This window comes from Podarcis vaucheri (assembly GCF_965113315.1).
Source record: "Podarcis vaucheri genome assembly, chromosome: 3".
Classification (NCBI taxonomy): domain Eukaryota; kingdom Metazoa; phylum Chordata; class Lepidosauria; order Squamata; family Lacertidae; genus Podarcis; species Podarcis vaucheri.
This window is the reverse complement of record NC_138761.1, coordinates 123,561,426-123,579,346: the sequence shown is the minus strand read 5'-3', so window position 1 is coordinate 123,579,346 and position 17,921 is coordinate 123,561,426. Positions and strand designations below refer to the sequence as shown.

Here is a 17,921-nt window from a genome sequence, read left to right as displayed (position 1 = left end):
CGAGATGAGCGTGCAACCCTAGAGTCGGACACGACTGGCCCGTACGGGCAGGGGTACCTTTACCTTTTTACATTGATTATTGCCTTCATTTTATGGATCAATGGTCTCGTTAGACAGTAAAATTCATGTTAAATTGCTGTTTTAGGGGGTGTTTTTCATCGTCTGGAACGTATCAATCCACTTTCCATTACTTTCAATGGGAAAGTGCACTTCGGGTTAAGAACGGACTTCTAGAACTAATTACTGTAAGTACTTAACCTGAGGTACCACTGTTCCTGCTCTGATACTGTGGCAACCGCCTGTCAACACCTGAGCCTCCTGCCACTAGATGCAGAACAGCATGTGCTTAAAATGGCTGTAATCTGTCCGGGGACCTTATGGATCAAGAGCAGATATAAATAAAAGACATTATCATCAGCTAAACCACAATCTTGCACAAGCCAAGAGGAAGTATATCACACAAGTTTGTCTATGGAGCAAATAGTTCCAGAGATGACTGACAGAAGAGGGCCACACTGCATAGTGCAGAAAATTGCACACACACACAAACACACACACCAAAATATTTGTGCAGTATTTCCCCAAGAACATCTCCCTATGTTGCTGGCACCAGTATATTAATTAACTAACGTAGCTACACACACATGCTGAATAGCAGAATATTTGTAAAGAAGGAGTTCAGCAGATTCTGAGACTATCTCAAAAATTTCTCACTAGTTCAATAATTACACAAGAAGATTTCTTAACAGTTGTTTGGGTTCCTTCCAACTCTCCAGCTCTGTGATTCTATAATGTTTTTCTAAACCTGAACGTTGGATCTCCCAAGTATTCAAAAGAGGTTGAACCGGCTGAACGATGTTTTCATTTCAGGAAGAAATCACCCCTGCTCAAGTAAGTATAAAGGGATACGGGTGGCGCTGTGGTCTAAACCAATGAGTCTCTTGGGCTTGCTGGTTCGAAGTTTGGCAGTTCGAATCCCCATGACAGGGTGAGTTCCCGTTCCTCTGTCCCAGTTCCTGCCAACCTAGCGGCTCAAAAGCATGCCAGTGCAAGTAGATAAATAGGTACCACTACGGAGGGAAGATAAACAGCATTTCCGTGCACTCTGGCACTTGTCATAGTGCTCTGTACACCAGTAGCAGTTTAGTCCCGCTGGCCACATGACCCGGAAAACTGTCTGTGGACAAACGCCAGCTCCCTCAGCCTGAAAGCGAGATGAGTGCCACAACCCCATAGTCGCCTTTGACTGGACTTAACCATCCAGGGGTCCTTTACCGTACCTTTAAAGGGAAAGCTAAATCATCAAGCGTAGACTGCAGTGAAGTCTGGGGGAAAGTGGAAGGCATTGCATTGAATGAAATGATTCACTAGAGACAGTTCCTAGTATGATAAATTTGCTGCTCATTTCAGCCAGCGGACATTGTCCTTGATCAAACTATGTTGTGACTTTCACAGTAATCGCTTCAGAAATTTGCTCACTGAAAAGAAATGGATTGGACTGAACAGATTCCAACATTGTTCCTGCTCATCCTAACGATTATATTCATTTGGAAATGGGGCAGTTTCTGGAATAGGAGCTCCAAAAATCTCCCACCAGGTCCGACACCTTTACCACTTGTTGGGAATCTCCACATGATGGATCTGAAAAGACCTTACAGAACAATGTTAAAGGTAATGTTTTCTGTTCTTTCTGCAGCAAGGCAAAGATTCTGTGGATCTTTTTAGGCCAGCTAGATGTCAGTGTTCCATCTCATATATGCAGATATGCAAAAATGATAAAACTATGTCAAGTATCACTTATTCGTTTTTTTCTTCCTTTTTGTGTGTGCCTGCTGTTATGGTTTAGGCTGATAGCTGATCTGTGCAGTGGAGGGACTGGGTCACTGGAGGAGGGGAATAGGAATGCCACAACCAGCCTTATGTGCAAAAATTAGCTGCAAAATTATTAAACTTTTCAATGTGAAGTCAGCACTTCTAAATACGCTCTTAGAATCCAGTCAAGTTTTCACAATCATCTAACGTGAAACAAAACAAAGCATTTATATTGCTGGATGTGGGCTTTTAAGTGTGCCTATGTATGAATTTTTTTTATGTCTAAAATTATGTTCTTATTGAGAATGTTCGTCTCTTCGCAACACCCACAATTCCCAGGATTCTTTGGGCAGGTGAAAAAATGTGCATTAGATTAAATCTAGATTAAAGCGGAGGAGAGAAGGCAAGCAAAATGCGAGGGAGATAGTGAAAGATACAGGAAATTGAATGCAGATTTCCAAAGAACAGCAGGGAGAGACAAGAAGGCCTTCTTAAACGAGCAATGCAAAGAAATAGAGGAAAGCAACAGAATGGGAAGAACCAGAGATCTGTTCAAGAAAATCGGAAATATGAAAGGAACATTTCGTACAAAGATTACCATAATAAAGGACAAAAGTGGTAAAGATCTAACTGAAGCAGAAGACATCAAGAAGAGGTGGCAAGAATACACAGAGGAATTATACCAGAAATATATGGATGTCTCGTACACCCCAGGTAGTGTGGTTGCTGACCTTGAGCCAGACATCCTGGAGAGTGAAGTCAAATGGGCCTTAGAAAGCACTGCAAATAACAAGGCCAGTGGAAGTGATGGTATTCCAGCTGAACTGTTTAAAATTTTAAAAGATGATGCTGTTAAGGTGCTACACTCAATATGCCAGCAAGTTTGGAAAACTCAGCAGTGGCCAGAGGATTGGAGAAGATCAGTCTACATTCCAATCCCAAAGAAAGGCAGTGCCAAAGAATGCTCCAACTACCGCACAATTTCACTCATTTCACATGCTAGCAAGGTTATGCTTAAAATTCTACAAGGAAGGCTCAAGCAGTATGTGGACCGAGAACTCCCAGAAGTGCAAGCTGGATTTAGAAGAGGCAGAGGAACCAGAGACCAAATTGCAAACATGCGCTGGATTATGGAGAAAGCCAGAGAGTTCCAGAAAGACATCTACTTCTGCTTCATTGACTATGCAAAAGCCTTTGACTGTGTTGACCACAGCAAACTATGGCAAGTTCTTAAAGAAATGGGAGTGCCTGATCACCTCATCTGTCTCCTGCGAAATCTCTATGTGGGACAAGAAGCTACAGTTAGAACTGGATATGGAACAACTGATTGGTTCCAAATTGGGAAAGGAGTACGGCAAGGCTGTATATTGTCTCCCTGCTTATTTAACTTATATGCAGAATTCATCATGCGAAAGGCTGGGCTGGATGAATCCCAAGCCGGAATTAAGATTGCCGGAAGAAATATCAACAACCTCAGATATGCAGATGACACAACCTTGATGGCAGAAAGTGAAGAGGAATTAAAGAACCTTTTAATGAGGGTGAAAGAGGAGAGCGCAAAATATGGTCTGAAGCTCAACATCAAAAAAACGAAGATCATGGCCACTGGGCCCATCACCTCCTGGCAAATAGATGGGGAAGAAATGGAGGCAGTGAGAGATTTTACTTTCTTGGGCTCCATGATCAGTGTAGATGGTGACAGCAGTCACGAAATTAAAAGACGCCTGCTCCTTGGGAGAAAGGCGATGGCAAACCTAGACAACATCTTAAAAAGCAGAGACATCACCTTGCCAACAAAGGTCCGTATAGTAAAAGCCATGGTTTTCCCAGTAGTGATGTATGGAAGTGAGAGCTGGACCATAAAGAAGGCTGATCGCCGAAGAATTGATGCTTTTGAATTATGGTGCTGGAGGAGACTCTTGAGAGTCCCATGGACTGCAAGAAGATCAAACCTCTCCATTCTGAAGGAAATCAGCCCTGAGTGCTCACTGGAAGGACAGATCGTGAAGCTGAGGCTCCAATACTTTGGCCACCTCATGAGAAGAGAGGACTCCCTGGAAAAGACCCTGATGTTGGGAAAGATGGAGGGCACAAGGAGAAGGGGACGACAGAGAATGAGATGGTTGGATGGTGTTCTTGAAGCTACTAGCATGAGTTTGATCAAACTGCGGGAGGCAGTGGAGGACAGAAGTGCCTGGCGTGCTCTGGTCCATGGGGTCACGAAGAGTCGGACACGACTAAACGACTAAACAACAAAGATTAAGTCTAGATTAAGTCGGCGTTTCCGTGTGCTGCACTGGTGCTGGCTCGTCAGAGCAGCTTCGTCACGTTGGCCACATGACCCGGAAGTGTCTCCGGACAGTGCTGGATCCCGGCCTCTTAAGCGAGATGAGCGCGCAACCCTAGAGTTGGACACGACTGGCCCGTACGGGCAGGGGTACCTTTAGCTTTACCTTAGATAAAGTCTCCAGTGTAATTTTAGCTAAAGGCAATATTGGAAAGCACTGGCACTCCCCGGGGGAAACAGAGGAGCCTACAATTCTATGATTCTAACTTTCCATTTGTTAAGGAGGGAAAATTCACATCAGTTTTCAGCTTTAATTGCTTTCGGTTTCCACCAAATAAAATAAAGGACCTGCAGAACTTGCCATCCTACTGCACTTTCTTCTTAATAATTTGAGGTTGCTCCTTGTCCTAAAGGCACCCACGTGTTGGGCAGTGCTTAGTCATTTAAAGTTGACAAATTATACCATCAGTTTTCATTTCAGATCTGTGACAGTATGTATCTATGTATGTTTAGGGGGATTTATTTGATGTTTCTCTCTTTTGGCCATTGAACTCCAGTTGTCAAAAGAACATGGTCCCATCTTCCGCATCCAAATGGGATTCCAGAAAATGGTGGTGCTGACAGGGTATGAGACAGTCAAGGAGGCTCTGGTGAATCAGGCGGACGCATTTGCAGAGAGAGCCACCATCCCAATTTTTGAGGACCATGCAAGAGGCTTTGGTGAGACCTTTCCTTCTGTATAATAGCTTGTGCTGTTTGTGAAATTTAGTTATCATAGCAATATAGAATCTGTGCCAAAAGGTTCATAGAACTGATTCTTAGTTGAAATTATAGCTTGGAGGACAGCCTGCCAATCGACCAGTGTAGCTGCAGCCATTGGATGGATAATGTCAGATGTCTTTGTCACTGCCAGGAAAAGAGTAGTGTTGAGGGAATAAGAGAATCTGGTCATAAGATAATGTACCATTACAGCTAAAGGGCCATAAACTCCCTGTGCAATTGTGTTCAGAGGACACAACCCGTAGGGATATTACTGAAGTTCTGCAGCGTGTGTGTCTTATCAGAGACCGGAAGAGGGACCAGCTGAGAGGCACCCTCAGTTCCACAGAAGAAGGGTGAGATAAGCCAAAACATATTATTGTAGCCATGATAACTTGAAACTTGATCTCTGCTCTTCAGGTGTTATTTTTTCACATGGTGAAAACTGGAAAGCGATGCGGCGGTTCTCACTAAGCACATTACGGGACTATGGCATGGGGAAAAGGTCCATAGAGGACAGAATTGTGGAAGAATGCAGTGTCCTGATTAAGACATTTGAATCTTACCAAGGTGGGTTAGTGTTTCCCTCTACTCCTCCAGGGCAAAACAAAACTACATTAGATGCCCACAATATTGTGTTGTATACATATTGCTAACTCTCAGAAATATAGTAACCAGGATTCCCTGTGAAGAAGTTACCAATCTGCAGTGTTCAGGTCAGTGTGAGGTAATGCTGACCTCTGTCCCTCTTTCCTGTCCTCCCTCCTCAGATGCCCTCTCGCATCTCTGCCTCCCAAAGGCTTGCACAGCTGTTTGTTGCAGCAGCCCTGGCTACAAGTTCCCCAAGTGAACGGTGCCTTTGTGGCTGGCCAGGGGGTGCTGGTGGAGCTGATGTGGTTCAGCCAGTCCACCGGCCCTTGATGTTGGTAATGGACAGGCAAGTGGGAGGCTGGGCAAGCAAGCACTGCACTGGCCTTTCTTGTGCTTGCTGTGTGCAAGGCCTGCCTGGGAGCTGAGTGTACAGTGCCAAAGGGAGCCTTTTCCCCATTCAGGCCTGGTGGCGCCCACTGCTGCCACTGCTGCCTCCCAAGGCGTGTAAAGGTGCTGGCTTCACAGTCACCTTCACCCAGTCTCCGTCAGGCCGCTAAGGCTGGGGCATTGTCTTCCTAGGCCCTTGTGGGGCAGCATGAGGAGGCACCTCTCTTTGGGGCAGGGGGTGGCTCAGAAACCAGGGGTGGCTGTGGTGGTTGCCTAGAGGACTCCCACGGAGAGCAGAGAGGAGAAGAGGTTAAGGGAACACTTCATGAGGGAGGGTGTTTGAAAAAGGGTGAGAGGCTACTGGCTCTGGAGGCAAGGGGTGACATAACTGGCTCCTGAGGCTTGGAGCGCATTAGCCCCACAGGAAAACCACAGAAAGAATGTAACTGGTCAAGGGAGTCATGGGCTCAAAAAGGATGAAGACCTCTGCTTAGGTATATTCTGCCCATGACTCTTTTTAGCGTTTCTTAACTCAGATATCTTCAAGTACACCAGAACGTAGGATCAGTTTCTAAGATAAATGTGCTCTAGGCTGACACTGGGAACCTAAGGCAGAGAAGAGCAATTCTACTTGGTATTTCATCTGAGCATTGTTTAATACTTATGTATAGGACAACCATTTGAAACCACCACAATTATGAATGCCGCTGCTGCAAATATCATAGCATCCATCCTACTAAACAAGCGATTTGAATACGAAGACTCCACATTTAGAAAACTTCTAAAGATGGTCAATGAAAATATCCGGCTTTTTGGAAGCCCCTCTGTCATGGTAATCTAAGCTTTTTCAAATGGAAAAGAAATAGTTGGTTGTATTCACAGAATACTCAATGTGTATGCAATTCCATATTGTTCAGGATTCACTTAAAAACTCATTTTGAGAAATATGAGTCGCTTTCAGATCATTTTTAAAAAGCAGTCTTCCCCCCATTTATTATTTTCATTCATATAATTGGATATTCTGCTTAAAATATAATAGCTAAGTAACTTAAACCATAATTGACTTTTTGTATACAGTATTGATGCCCCTGGCCACTACTGGTCTAAGTATATGGTCTTGTCCACATCTGAGCAAGCTGCTAATCCACAAGTACAAGGGGGCTCCATAACTACAACAGCACGTAAGAAAATGGCCTCCAGCCTTGGCCTCTAAGGGATATTGACTCAACGCTGCTCCAACCCAAATACATTATTGTTCTGTATCATTGTTTATTCCTCTGTGGAAGATGAGATATTTGGAGTACCACCTGAGAATTAAGCACTGGGCTTTTCTCTTTGTCATATTTTATCCTTACAGCTGTATAATGTATTTCCTGCTCTTGGCTCACTTCTGGGAGTTCATAAGACTCTCCTTCACAACAGAGATGAGATGCATGCCTTCATAAATGCCACCTTCATACAACACCTCAGAGATCTGGATGAAAATGACCAAAGGAGCTTCATTGATTCATTTCTTCTGAAACAGCAAGAGGTAATGGAGTCTTTTAAGCCCGCCAATAATGTTTTTCGATATTGTCAAAAGTTGAAATTTTCACATTTTAAAAATACATTTCCATGTGTGCTGGTGTCTAATATACTCTGCACGTTTTATTTTATTTTTCCTCTATAAAGCTTTGGCTAATATCTGGAGTCTGTGACCTGATTGCTTGCAGGGCTGTTTTCCACTCGGACTCCCGCTCCTCTCAAAAGAAAAAGAAAAAAACAACCTTTGAGATACAGTAGCTCAGTTGGTTGGAACACGTTGCTGCGTACGTCAAGGTTGCAGATTCGATCCCTGTAAGGCAGTGTTTCCCAACCGGTGTTCCTCGGCACACTAGTGTGCTGTGAGACATTGCCTGGTGTGCCATGGGAGGGAGGCGGGCGAGGCGGGCGGCGAGAGGCGGGGCGGCGGCGGCGAGGAGAGGCTGCCCAGCGCGGGGCTCTCGCCGTCTGCCTGCCTGGCTGCCTGCATGGCGCTGACGTCACGGGGCTGTAACGTGCCCCACATAGGCACACGCGGGGCGGCGAGCGAGCTCCCTCCCACATCCCATCGCCGCTCGCTTCGGCCGGCCTACTGGGCTGTCGCAGGCGGAAGGCCTGCACATGCGCGAGGTTTTCGCGCCTTCGGGATTCCCTTCACGCCTTCCTCCTCCCGGGTCCTTGAGAGCGCGGGAAGCGGCAGCGCGAGACCGGCGTTGAGCCTGGTAGGTATTGCGCTTGCCAAGGCAGTCATTTGGGAAATGAAAACTTGCAAAGCAGGCAACCAGTTCAATCTGAAGTACGTGTATGCTTAATATCCTGTATCTGAAACCTGTTCTGCCTCCTCCCCCACACTTGGTGCCATTTTCATCTACACATGCAGCAGAGTAAGTTGACCCAGAATAGTACCAATTCAGATGGCAGATGGGAGAATGACAGTGCTGAATGCTTTCCCATGTAGAACAGTCCCTGCAAATAAAAACCTAGCATATTTGGAAGAGGGATGCTAGCCTAACCATTACCTTCTATGCTGTTACTATTTTTTTTTTTTTTTACATAAGTAAAAAGTGACCTTTCCCCATCTGGCATGGTGGTGTGCCTCGAGATTTTTTTCATGAACCAAGTGTGCCTTTGCCCAAAAAAGGTTGGGAAACACTGCTGTAAGGGACAGCTGCAGTCCTACACTGCAGATGTTTGGAACAGATGATCCTCAGGCTCCTTCCAACTCTATGATTCCATGATTCCAAGACTAGTCCAACACATCATGCTCCTCCCCCCCAAGTATTTCTTTTGCACCATGCTCCTTTCTTCAGCCTGTGACATGCTTTCATGGAGAAAAGAGATTTGAGTGTGCTGGCTGTGTATGATTTTTCTGCTTTCCTAGACAGCTTCTCTGTTCTTTCCATTCCAGTGAGTGCCCTCCCAGCCCTTGGCAAGCTACTTTGATATCTGCACATGGAATTTGCTCGTCACCTTGTTGTAGCCAATTCTTTCTCTTTACACACCAGGAGAAGGGCAAGCTGAATGGATATTTCAACACTGAAAACCTAAAAGCAGTTGTGAGTAACTTATTTTCTGCTGGCACAGAGACCACTGCTACCACACTGCGCTGGGGACTGTTACTAATGATGAAATATCCTGAAATTCAGAGTGAGTGCTTTTCATTGCGTTGGCTCCCATTACCCTAGGTAGCATATCTTGATTCTAGTTATACATAATTATCTGGGGGCCCGGGAAGCTGGGGGGCTGAGCCCCACAATTCTCAATGAGGGGGACGGCCCCCCTCAATATTCCACAATACGGTGGGCTTGTTGGGCCTAGTTTCAATGTGTGACATCCCACATGTCAGCCCCCCCCCCCAATGTTGGGTGTAATCAAGCATGCATGTTTCTGACTTTCGCATCCTACATAACTATAAGCAAATTGTATATTTCCACTAAAATTCTCAGGTGAATAGCAGCTTCCACAACTTTGCATTATGTTGTGAGATTGTGCTCATAGATCAGGCAGTCCCATTGCATAATTAGCTGTCAGTTGCTCCAGGAAATCTGAAGATATGAGTTGGTGGCAAAAATAAGCTTTTGAGTTTGGCATTTGGGGGGTGGGGACAAAAAAAAACCACCAATGAGTTTATTTTAACAAAAAAATTCCGCTTCGCTTCCCCCAGACAAGGTCCAAGAAGAAATTGCAAAGGTTGTTGGATCTTCTCAACCAAGGATTGAGCACCGAAAGAAAATGCCATATGTAGATGCAGTGATTCATGAGATCCAGAGATTTTCTGACGTTAGCCCCACAAATATTCCACATGCAACCACTGTGGATGTTACCCTCAAAGGCTACTTCATTCCAAAGGTAATCACTTTGATTAAACTGCATTCTTTGCTCAGCTGACTGCGATCAATTTCTTCATTAATTAGGACATTACACTGGACATTAGCAGGACATTACCAGATTCTCTTAGGGACGCGGGTGGCGCTGTGGGTAAAAGCCTCAGCGCCTAGGGCTTGCCGATCGAAAGGTCGGCGGTTCGAATCCCCGCGGCGGGGTGCGCTCCCGCTGCTCGGTCCCAGCACCTGCCAACCTAGCAGTTCGAAAGCACCCCCGGGTGCAAGTAGATAAATAGGTACCGCTTACCAGCGGGAAGGTAAACGGCGTTCCGTGTGCTGCGCTGGCTCGCCAGATGCAGCTTTGTCACGCTGGCCACGTGACCCGGAAGTGTCTCCGGACAGTGCTGGCCCCCGGCCTATAGATGTGAAATGGGCGCACAAACCCCAGAGTCTGTCAAGACTGGCCCGCTCGGGCAGGGGTACCTTTACCTTTACCAGATTCTCTGGTCCTGAATGCGGTAACTGTGCCCCTGAAGGACCAGTTGGGAGTCATTTTGGACTCACAGCTGTCCATGGAGGCGCAGGTTAATTCTGTGTCCAGGGCAGCTGTCTACCAGCTCCACCTGGTACGCAGGCTGAGACCCTATCTGCCCGCGGACTGTCTCACCAGAGTGGTGCATGCTCTAGTTATCTCCCGCTTGGACTACTGCAACGCGCTCTACGTGGGGCTACCTTTGAAGGTGACCCGGAAACTGCAATTAATCCAGAATGTGGCAGCTAGACTGGTGACTGGGAGTGGCCGCCAGGACCACATAACACCGGTTCTGAGAGATCTGCATTGGCTCCCAGTACGTTTCCAAGCACAATTCAAAGTGTTGGTGCTGACCTTTAAAGCCCTAAACGGCCTCGGTCCAGTATACCTGAAGGAGCGTCTCCACCCCCATTGTTCAGCCCGGACACTGAGGTCCAGCACCGAGGGCCTTCTGGCGGTTCCCTCATTGCGAGAAGCCAAGTTACAGGGAACCAGACAGAGGGCCTTCTCAGTAGTGGTGCCCGCCCTGTGGAACACCCTCCCTTCAGATGTGAAGGAAATAAGTAGCCATCCTATCTTTAAAAGTCATCTGAAGGTAGCCTTGTTCAGGGAAGTTTTTAATATTTAAGGCTGTATTGTTTTTAATACTTGATTGGGAGCCGCCCAGAGTGGCTGGGGAAACTCAGCCAGATGGGTGGGGTATAAATAATAAATTGTTGTTGTTGTTGTTGTTGTTGTTGTTGTTGTTGTTGTTGTTGTTGTTACTGTTACTGTTTAAGGAGCTAATGGTATATAATCTCTGCTTTATAATGCAGATTGTTTCTTGCTTTTTTAAAAAAAGACATTGAGGACTATACCATAATGATTTGCTTGACAGTGTTGGGAATCAAGCCTTTATCAGGAGAAACTGGCAACTCTCCAGGCACCGGCTTGATCTCCTGTTGACCTCCCTGTCTGCATTCCCTGGCAGGATACAGGCTAGGTCGACGATAGGCGATCCTTCTCAGCGTGAGAAGAACACACCACTCTTTCCTGCCCCCCCCCCAGGCAGGGGAAAGAGATAGACAAAAACATATTTACATGCCTTTATTTCTGTCTTTGCAGCGTTACAAAAATCATGACTGCTCTCTTCAAACTCCAACAGCCGAGAGACAAACTCCTCCTGTACTTCCTGTACAGCTCATATTACACTCTGAGCTAATTCCGGTGCTTCACACTGTGAATAGACTGTCCCTCTGTTTCCCACGGAACAGTCCCAACATTCCCATTATGTTTTGCTTTCAAGCTACCACATTGCTTCTATATCGTAACAGACAGGCCATATCCATTTTTTAAATAACTCTTGCTTTTCCTTTGCAGGGGACTCACATCATGCCACTACTGACCTCCGTGCTGCACGATGAATCTCAGTGGGAAAAACCATACCAATTTTATCCTGAGCACTTTCTTGACTCTGAAGGAAAGTTCATAAAGAGAGATGCATTCATGCCTTTCTCTGCAGGTAACTCAATTTCTGTCTATTTATACATATCCAATGTGAGCTTAATGAACAGGCCATCCTAAGTATATTAACATAAAATAAAACTTGGATGGAAGACACAATCCCAAACTGTCATTTAGAACTGCAATAAGATACGCAACATTATTCATTTTCAGTAGGGCAACATCTGGGCCACTGGCCAAATGGGACTCTTCAAGGCTCTCTAACCACCCTCAGAACTTCCCCCAGGCCTTGGCTTTCAGTGGACCTGCTCTGTGTTCCCCTTGTGGGCTTTTGCCTGGCTGCAATGTGCCATCGATCTATGATAATGCCAGCTTCTTGCTGTGGTGGAGAATGGATACAGGCTGTTTGGAGGATTAGGGTACAAGAAACTCTCAGACCGTGGGCTGAAAAATATCCGCTCCCCTTGGTTTTCAGCCCTGTAGAATGCTTCTTGCTGGGAATTCATCTTTTGCATATTTGCCAACATTCCTCAGATGAAAATCAGGACATTTTCCATACTCATCCAACTCACCCTCCTCGAAAGACCATTTGTGGTCCGTCCCCCCTTTCAGAAGAAGGTCGGGTGCCTCCATTTCTAAACCAACAGGACTCAGGACACGCACCCTCCACTGTCCTGAGAAAACCCCTTAGCCCCAATCTGATTTTATTCTTTTGGTAGATTTACAAAAGGAAAAACACACACCGATAAATACATTTTAGAAAGAGGCCACATCCTCTCCTCCAGCAGCCGCTATGGAGGGTCAAGCGCTGGCTCACCCTTCTCCCCAAGCTCAGCAGCAGAGCATGCATTGTGGGGCTGGCACTGGAGAATTGGGACACCTGGAGAACATGCATTTCTTCAAGATTAGTGTTCATTCTTGTTGCATTTTAGAATGGTATCATTATGAAATTTCAAACAGTAAGCAGTTTGATGCATTCCATTATAGATAAACCAATAAAATGTTATTAAGTAAGCCATGAGCCCAGTTTCAATCCTGCTTGCGCTTCCTTACAGGTCGGAGAGCATGTTTAGGTGAGAATCTTGCCAAAGTGGAGCTCTTCCTCTTCTTTACAAGCCTCCTGCAAAGATTCACATTTCAGCTACCTCCTGGAACATCTGAAGATGACCTGGATCTTACCCCTGCTGTTGGGTTAGCAACACCACCCATGCCCCACCAACTCTGTGCTCTGCCACGTTCATAAGATGCAAAGTTCATGGGTTGCTTATCCTCCCTGTGTGCGCAACGCAAAACGCTTTTTAAACACCCTTATTAACCATGGACATTTTGGTTCAGTAGACTTCCAGTCGGATTGGCCTATGCTGTGTCACAAAACTTAAGCGTTGCACTATGTTCTGCTTAATGTTTGTAGTAAATATGATTTTGTGTTAATTGTAGTACTTTAGTTCAGCCTAGGAATTTAATTTCGAAATTTACTTGATTCTGTAAATTGGTGGATTTCTTACATGAATAGCAAAATATCGGTAAGCGGCACTCGAAGGATGGTGAAAATCTGATGTAACTTTTCAGTGCTCTCTTGCAAGTTGTAATCCACTAATCCAGGAGGATTTCAAAATGCTATTCTTTCTACCTTGCATCATTAAGTGCAATTGAATGTTGCAGTTTATCCTGTGTTGAGTCTCTGTAGGTTTCAAGAGGTTAAACCAGTTTAGTAAAGTTTTTGTTTGAGGAGATAAAGGTAAAGGGACCCCTGACCATTAGATCCAGTCGTGACCGACTCTGGGGTTGCGGTGCTCATCTCGCTCTATTGGCTTCCGGGTCATATGGCCAGCATGACTAAGCCGGTTCTGGCGAACCAGAGCAGCGCACGGAAACGCCGTTTACCTTCCCGCTGGAGCGGTACCTATTTATCTACTTGCCCTTTGACGTTCTTTTGAACTGCTAGGTGGGCAGGAGCAGGGACCGAGCAACGGGAGCTCACCCCATCGCAGGGATTCGAACCACCGACCTTCTGATCAGCAAGTCCTAGGCTCTGTGGTTTAACCCATGTCCCTGTTTGAGGAGGTAGGCACTAAGTATTAAAATGGAGAGTAAACCATCAAGCGAAGATTTGAATAAGAACTAGGGGAAATTGGGGCACATCCCATTTAACTGGATGGTTTAATGATCAAGGTGTCTCCCCTGCCAGGTAAGTTAAGTGGTTCACTAGAGAGAATGCCTAGCTCAGCATATATGCTGCTCATTTCACTTGACCCTGTGATCAAAATTTACATTATAATCACTACAGGCAAGTTGCTGAAAGGAAATAGATTGGGCTGAGCAGATTCTAGCGGTATTCCTACAATTACATTCATTTTGAAACTGGGCACTTTCTGGAACAAGAGCTCCCAAAATCTTCCACCAGGCCCAAGGCCTTTACCTCTCATTGGGAAACTCCACATAATGGATCTGAAGAGGCCTCACAGAACCATGTTAAAGGTAAAGCTTGCAGTTTTTTTTCCATGGCCAGCCAAAAGTCTCTGGATTATGTGGATCTTTTAGAGCAAATAGACATTGGCTTTCCCTATCTCAAATGCAATGTGCAAAGCAATAAACCTTTGTCCAATGCTATCTTGTTTTTGCCTATTTCATTCTTTGCAATTGGTGTGTCACAGTTTGGACTGAACGTCAATAAGTTCATTTGGGGGATAGTGCAAGGCAGGCTGGGAATGGAGGACCCGATAAATTGTCAGAGGCCCTTGACCCCCCGATCCTGGGGTGTGTGTTCAAGGGGTGCCTGACCCACCCCTTCCATTTCACTGCTCCATTCATTGCTGTTCTTAAAGACCTCCTTCAGTTTGTGCTGGGTTTGGGGAAATTTGCCTTCCTTTCCAGATTCATCAAGGAATTATCAACATCTTTATCAACGACTTGGATGATGGACTCAAGGGCATCCTGATCAAATTTGCAGGTGACATCAAACTGATGACACCCCAGAGGACAGGATCACACTTCAAAATGACCTTGACAGATTAGAGAACTGGGCAAAAACAAACAAGATGAATTTTAACAGGGAGAAATGTAAAGTATTGCACTTGGGCAAAAAAAATGAGAGGCACAAATACAAGATGGGGGACACCTGGCTTGAGAGCAGTACATGTGAAAAGGATCTAGGAGTCTTGGTTGACCACAAACTTGACATGAGTCAACAGTGTGACGCAGCAGCTAAAAAGCCAATGCAATTCTGGGCTGCATCAATAGGAGTATAGCATCTAGATCAAGGGAAGTAATAGTGCCACTGTATTCTGCTCTGGTCAGACCTCACCTGGAGTACTGTGTCCAGTTCCGGGCACCACAGTTCAAGAAGGACACTGACAAACTGGAAGGTGTCCAGAGGAGGGCAACCAAAATGGTCAAAGGCCTGGAAACGATGCCTTATGAGGAACGGCTAAGGGAGCTGGGCATGTTGAGCCTGGAGAAGAGGAGGTTAAGGGGTGATATGATAGCCATGTTAAAATATATAAAAGGATGTCACATAGAGGAGGGAGAAAGGTTGTTTTCTGCTGCTCCAGAAAAGCGGACACAGAGCAATGGATCCAAACTACAAGAAAGAAGATTCCACCTAAACATTAGGAAGAACTTCCTGACAGTAAGAGCTGTTTGACAGTGGAATTTGCTGCCAAGGAGTGTGATGGAGTCTCCTACTTTGGAGGTCTTTAAGCAGAGGCTTGACAACCATATGTCAGGAGTGCTCTGATGGTGTTTCCTGCTTGGCAGGGGGTTGGACTCGATGGCCCTTGTGGTCTCTTCCAACTCTATGATTCTATGATTCTATTTGTGTGTTTGCTTCTTTTTTGTCATCTGGGGCAGCAGAACAAAAACCTTATGAGCTCCACAATCCTAATATCTCTGTGGTATCAAGGTGTAACAGAATGAGCTGTGTTATGTCAGTTTTATATCCATTTTACTGGCTTCCAGGTTGTTTCCTGTCTCTAATAAATGTGTTGGCATTGGTCTCTAAAGACCTAAATGGTCTGGGGCTGGAATATTTCAGGAACTGCCCTCTCCCTTAAAAGCTTGTTTGAAAATGTCTCTCATTTTCTGGGGTCCTTGTTGTCCCTCCTCCCCCACACCCCAAAAAGCAGTGGGCAAATTGAGCCTTTTTGTTGTCCATCTTGGTTTCTACCCACAAAGGAGAACATAAGTTGGTGGAGATAAGGGAGAAGACCATTTCTATCATGGCAAATAAATCATGTTCTGCTTTTCCAAGAGGGAATTTGCTGGCTCCCTCTTTGCCTGCCTATATGATGCCATTGAAAACTGTCATTAAGTGGCCATTTTAGAAACTATTTTTGGAATTGTGGTGTTTTTCATTTTTGCTGTATGTTTTTATTGTTGTAGGTTTATTCTTTGATTACATTTTGTCTTGATTTGTTATATTGTTCTGTTTTATGATACTGTAAACCTTTCCTGCTTGGCAGGGGGTTGGACTCGATGGCCCTTGTGGTCTCTTCCAACTCTATGATTCTATGATTCTATGAAAGGCAGGAAATGGAATGATAGTGAAATCTTTGTGTTCTTTAGCATCCTTTTGAAAGAGAAATGCCACCCAGTTTATGCTCTTTATGCTGAGAGTGTGGTGTTGACTTTCACTTTATCATCATCCACGGTGCCATGGGCTGACTTCAACACTTTCAGAGTTTCGCTTCTCCTCCATTTTCGTCTCTCAAGGTGTCTCAACTATTTGCTGAAGTTAGTAGTTCCACAGGCCTAGCAGAACAGGTAAAGGGTAAAGGTAAAGGGACCCCTGACCATTAGGTCCAGTCGTGGAGGACTCTGGGGTTGCGGCGCTCATCTCGCTTTACTGGCCGAGGGAGCCGGCGTACAGCTTCCCGGGTCATGTGGCCAGCATGACTAAGCCACTTCTGGCGAACCAGAGCAGCGCACAGAAACACCGTTTACCTTCCCGCCTGAGCGGTACCTATTTATCTACTTGCACCTTGACGTACTTTTGAACTGCTAGGTTGGCAGCAGAACAGGGCCAGCCCTAAAATAAAGCATTCTGCCCAGCCAGGAAAGAAGGGGTAAAGGAAGAACTACACCAAAAACAAGCAGGGAGAGGTTGATAACGGGGTCTGCTGCCCTTGTGGACCCTGCCACCTGAAGCAGTCACCTCACCTTACCTCATGGGTGGGCTGATCTTGTAACTGAGGCCAAATTAACAATACCATGTATACCTATCAAAGCAGTCAAGCAAGCACATTGCATATTGTTTCAGAAAGTATGAATTAGCTAGGTTCACCTTTAAAGGCAAGCATAATAGAATTTCTTTCTGTCCCTAGTGTCATGCAAACCTGCAGAACTGCACCCCCAAGGATGTTCCACAAAATTTGGCTCTTAGTGGAATTGGCCCACAAACTTAAAAGTGTCCCACATGCCATTGCAGACCCACTTGCGGTGACCCATTTCCCCAGGGAGCAAGGCCTGAGACACGAAGGGGAACAAACTGGACAAGACAACGTTCATTCCAGCTGTGAGTGGTTACCCTACTGCAGTTTTCAGACCCCTGTGGCAAGGAAAACTATTGGTTGCATATGTTAATCAGAATGTGCAGACAAACAACATAACATGTATTTTTCTGTAGGTCCTGACAAGCAACATACAGACATACAATAATGAGTCGAGATGCTTGAGAGGAAAGTCTATAAAAACTAATTTACTTTCAAATATCAAGCAATATTTATGTTAACAAGAAGATATCGTATGAGGAGATACAGGGGGGAGAACAATAGTGGTAGCTGCAATAAGAACAAGCACATCTTAAAGGCTTGCTTGGCCAAAATGAACACCATACATTTGAAGCACTATGATGCCACTTTATACTGTCATGGCTTCCCCCAAGGAATTCTGGGAGCTGTGGTTTGTCAAGGGTGCTGAGAGTTGCTAGGAGGCCTTCCTTCAAATAGCTACAATTCCCAGGGAATTATGGATCATGTTAGCAAGAGATTTTAACAGTACAGTGGTACCTCGGGTTAAGTACTTAATTCATTCCGGAGGTCCGTTCTTAACCTGAAACTGTTCTTAACCTGAAGCACCATTTTAGCTAATGGGGCCTCCTGCTGTCACTGCGCTGCCAGAGCACAATTTCTGTTCTCATCCTGAAGCAAAGTTCTTAACCTGAAGCACTATTTCTGGGTTAGCGGAGTCTGTAACCTGAAGCGTATGTAACCTGAGGTACCACTGTACTAGGCTTAAGGAAAGTATATTTCTCAAGTCCCTTAAAAGA

General features: G+C 45.4%; 1 protein-coding gene across 2 annotated transcripts; it reads left to right on the top strand.

Annotated features, from left to right (window-relative positions):
• Positions 1-729: 729 nt before the first annotated feature.
• On the top strand, positions 730-13,126 carry LOC309528772 (cytochrome P450 2K6-like). 2 transcript variants are annotated; one of them, XM_082216415.1, is made up of 10 exons: positions 730-891; positions 1,456-1,671; positions 4,657-4,819; positions 5,279-5,428; positions 6,508-6,668; positions 7,194-7,367; positions 8,863-9,004; positions 9,522-9,706; positions 11,573-11,714; positions 12,712-13,126. In XM_082216415.1, the coding sequence occupies exons 2-10, from the start codon at positions 1,489-1,491 to the stop codon at positions 12,897-12,899; spliced, it is 1,488 nt and encodes a 495-aa protein (XP_082072541.1). In that variant the 5' UTR covers positions 730-891; positions 1,456-1,488; the 3' UTR covers positions 12,900-13,126. The 2 variants fall into 2 exon arrangements, with proteins under 2 accessions (XP_082072541.1, XP_082072540.1); XM_082216414.1 differs by lacking the exon at positions 730-891 and having other exon boundaries at positions 1,350-1,671.
• Positions 13,127-17,921: the final 4,795 nt, after the last annotated feature.